Here is a 4,310-nt window from a genome sequence, read left to right as displayed (position 1 = left end):
TGGTTTGACCAGAACAGAAAAGTGCATGCACCATCTGTCGCCTTGTGAAATATGTTTACTTACTTCATGTGAGTGAAGGTAACACATGTGGGGTGGAGGGACACACTATTGCACTGTTAGATGATACTCCCTTCATATGGTTATATCTTATTTACTGCTTTGTAGTGCTACTGTGTGCCACACATGTACTGCACGCGCACACACACACACACACACACACACACACACACACACACACACGCACGCACGCACGCACACACACACACACACACACACACACACACACACACAGAGGGGTTAAACACATGATATGTACTCTGTGTGCAGCTGATTAGACTCTAGGGGGGTGGGGTGGGCTCTGCTGCAGTGTGATACAGAGGAGTTGGTGCATTCTGTACTGAGACTGAGCTCATGTTCTTATGGAGAACATTTGATGTGGGACTACATGGAAACAATCGCCACGATGCCATGGTTTATAACAATAGACACAGAGATCATTTATAAAAAAAGAACAAAAATGTTATTTATTTCAACTTAGTCCTCAATATACAACATTTTGGGTGTTGAAATTACGACAAGTAAGTGTTCTGCGACATATTCTAACAAATATTAAAGAAATAATGAAAAAATAATAAAGTAAATTTAAAAAGCTACTACTGTACCAAATAACTGTATGTTATCAAACATTCACATTTCTATTGCCTTACAGCACGGTTATCAGCAAACTAATTCCTAATTATTTTCCAATTAAAATTGAAAAGAGTTTCAAATTATAGTTGATACAACATTACCGTTACAATTGCTAACGTTATTCAATAGACAGTATAACAAGTCTAATCCCCTCAGTCAGCTTTTTATTGAAGTTCATACAAACTCCTTTACCTTTCAGTGCACAACAGATTACCTGTTTTACAAAAAAGAAAAAGAAACACTGATCTCTACCAAACACTGCAAGAGGGACCACACCTAGAACTAGTAGTCCCTGCTGCTGCTTCACCGACCCGAAAAAAGTGAGTCCATATTAACAAACCACCAAGTGCTGTGCTATCAACAATTCATCACAGAAGTAGAGCACAGCAACTAAGACAATCTGGAAGCTAAACACAGCTTGCCATCTTCAAAAGTCCAAAACGATCAAGAGAAAGAGAGAGAATCAAACGAAGGCGATACGCTATACTAATATAAACCTTGTCCTTTATCACTCTGCCTTGCAAAGCTCAAAATACAAAAAAACATTTGCAACTTTATCCGACTTTTGCACCAAAATGGCAAAAGTATGTCTGTGTGCTGGTGGCGGGGCAGCCCGGGCCCCTCACCACATGTAGTAGCTGCGTGTGGTGTCCACAGGAGAGGGCTTGCTGTCTGCACAGCCATCTTTGTCCTTCTCGCTGTCCGCCTCCCACAGGTTTATGAGGGGAGGGTACAGCTCGTTCAGCGGGATGGAGGAGGTCTTCTGCATGTACTTCTTCAGGGAGTGGTGGTAATTCTTCCTCTTCCACCTGCGGGCAACGTACACCCCCACTGTGGCCAGACTGAGGAAGGCCAGCATGGTGGCCATGACGGCCAGCAGGGCGGCGCTGGGGCGCTGGTCCGACACGTCCAGGGCGAAGGTGACACTGCGCGTAGTCACGTTGACGCACGACTTGTGGGTCTGCAAGTGGATGTTAGAGACGGTGAGGCACACCTCATACTCGGTGGAGGGCTGCAGGTGCGTGAGATTGTACTCGTGGACATCGACGGGGACACGTGCCGTGTAGGTGATGTGGGGGTTGTCGATCATCATGGTGGCTGACGCCCACTTCAGGTTGGAGGTCATGACGTTGGAGTTGACCTTCCAGGAGACCAGGATGGAATGGGCCTCCGTCTGCTTGACATAGATCTTCATCACTTCGGCGCTGTCTAGGAGGGTCCCGTTCACGCGGATGGTGGAGACCCGTGTGTCTGCTCCCTCTGTGTTCTGGGCCACACAAGTGTAGCGGCCTGAGTCCTCCACCTGCACGTGGGACAGACGCAGGGTCCCCTCGTTGCTCAGGTGGTAGCGCTCCGACACCGTATCCACAGTGATTTTGCTCCCCAGGGGGGAGACCCAGTAGATCTCTGGCTCAGGCTCAGCCATGGCCCGGCAGTCCAGGCTGACGCTCATGCCCAGCTCCAGGCTGAGGTGGCTGGGGAAGGTGTCGTGGGAGATGAGGGGGAGACACTGCTCTGGGGAGTCCAGTAGCCTCACCTCTCTGACACGCTGGCCTCTGAGCTCTGGCGGTGAGGCACACAGCATGGCCAGGGGCTCCATGAAACGCACCGTGGTCCTGTTGGAGCTCATCCACTGGATGACGCAGTCGCAGCGCAGCGGGTTGCTGTGCAGGCTGATCTCTCGCAGGTTGGGCAGCGCCTCCACGGTGCGCTGGTAGACGGCGTTGAGTGCGTTGTTGTTTAACATCAGGCTCTCCAGAGAAGACACATCTCTGAAGGCCAGCCGGTGGACGTAGGACAGCTTGGGGTTGTTGGTGGCCTCCAGCTTGGTGAGCTCAGGGAGGTTGTCCAGAGCGTAGCGGTCGATGGACACCAGCTCCACCATGTTGTTGATGCCCAGCTCCTTCAGACGCAACATGTTCCTGAAGTCCCCCTCCTGAAGTTTGTGCACTGGGTTTTTGTTCAGGTCCAGGAATTTCAGATTGGGAACTTTCTGCAGGGCCAGCTGGGGGACACGGACCAGCTTGTTGTCGTAGAAGGACAGGCTCTCCAGGCTATCCAAGCCCACCAGTGCATTCCCAGGAATGTCGGTCAGATCCATACCAGCCAGTACCAGGCTCCTCAGACTCCCCAGAGGCTTAAAATTCATGTCCAGGATGCCGATGACTGGGTTCTCTCCAATCATCAGTATCTCCAGGTTGGGCGTGGACTCAAACCAGCGGCTGTCGATGACCCGGAGCCTGTTGGAGTTGAGGTGGAGGCGGAGGAGGCTGCGCAGGCCTGAGAAGGCCCCGCGGGCGATGGAGTTGATCTGGTTGTGATTGATGTAAAGCTCCTGGAGGCTGGCCAGGTCCAACAGGCAGTGGTCTGGCAGCTGGGTGATCTGGTTCTCTTCCAGGTGCAGGGTGGTGAGCTGGTTCATGTTGGCCAGGCCCACTGCCTCCACGCTGCTGAAGTTGTTCTGGGACAGGTCCAGCTCTGTCAAGTTGAACAGGGCCTCCAGCTCTCCACCGGTGTGGGCAATGGAGTTGCTCTGGAGCAGCAGGACCTGGGTGTCTGAGGACAGGTTGAAGGGGATGCGGGTCAGCCTCAGGTCGTTACAGTCCACTGTAGATGCCTCCCTGTAGGTGGACTGGGGGGTGAACCAGGGGCGGACCTCGCACACGCACAGCCGAGGGCACTCCCCGCCACGGGCCAGGGGAATTAGGGGCAGCAGCACACACAGCCATGCTACCAGGGGCCAGGGGAGGCAGGTGGGTGCCATGCTGTCAGCTGTCTCTGTCTGGTCACACGATGCTTAGAGGAGAGGCAGTGTTCCTGAGCAGGGCCTGGAGGGAAGGTGTGGAATGTGACATCAACCAGCGGTGTTCATGGGCATCGGTGTATCCTTCCTCTGCAGGCTGTTAGTGTGTGTTTAAAGAGGAGTGACGTCACAGGCTGGGGAGTGTGTGTGTTTGTGGAAAAGAGGCCAGGGGATGGACAGGTTTGTTCTCTTCCTCTACTGATGTGTTATTCTCTCATCATTTCCAACAATTCAGCAGAATAAGCCTGAAAGACAGAAACCAGGTCAGGTATTAGAGCTCAGCAACAAGGACAAATACATGTCATACAGTATTTTCATTATCATCCCACAAACAGATGGCGATTTAGATAACCCAGAGAGAGAGAGAGAGCGAGGGGGGGGGGGGGGGGGGGGAGAAAAGTTCCCTGTGAGAGATTAGTGCAATAAATCTCTGCATGTCAGACTGTGAGTTACAGATCACTTAACAATCGTAATTGATATTGACAAGGCTTTTAACCTAAATAACGGCTGAATTACAAGTCTATATCCACCTATACATATGTAACATATTTTGAGAGCAGTCGTTTTTGCGTAACTAAGAATGACACATTATAGTCAGCTGCATACAAAGTGGAATAAAGAAGGCAAAGAATGGAAGATGTGTAAGAACACAGTAAGCCAAGGGGAAAGTGTAACCCTGTGCATCTGCCACGTTCTGTGGTTGAACTGAAAGACCTGACATTCTTTTGTTTCTTTGCGGAGGGTGAAAGTGGAGGAAGGAGCCTGCAGACTTTTAGGGACTAATTTGACATGCCTAACAGGGCAGAATAAATCTGTG

The 4,310-nt window shown here is 50.9% G+C and overlaps 1 protein-coding gene across 1 annotated transcript; it reads right to left on the bottom strand.

The window, feature by feature from the left end:
• Nucleotides 1-1,205: 1,205 nt before the first annotated feature.
• Nucleotides 1,206-3,454, bottom strand: LOC310803201 (leucine-rich repeat neuronal protein 1-like; the record flags this gene model as incomplete). Its single annotated transcript, XM_083667893.1, has 1 exon — nt 1,206-3,454. One exon carries the CDS (start codon nt 3,452-3,454, stop codon nt 1,313-1,315), a length of 2,142 nt encoding a protein of 713 aa, XP_083524019.1. The 3' UTR covers nt 1,206-1,312.
• Between the last annotated feature and the right edge of the window lie 856 nt (nt 3,455-4,310).

The sequence above is a fragment of the Argentina silus genome (assembly GCF_951799395.1).
Source record: "Argentina silus genome assembly, chromosome: 4".
In the NCBI taxonomy this organism is placed as follows: Eukaryota; Metazoa; Chordata; class Actinopteri; order Argentiniformes; family Argentinidae; genus Argentina; species Argentina silus.
This window is presented reverse-complemented; position numbering and strand designations above follow the sequence as displayed.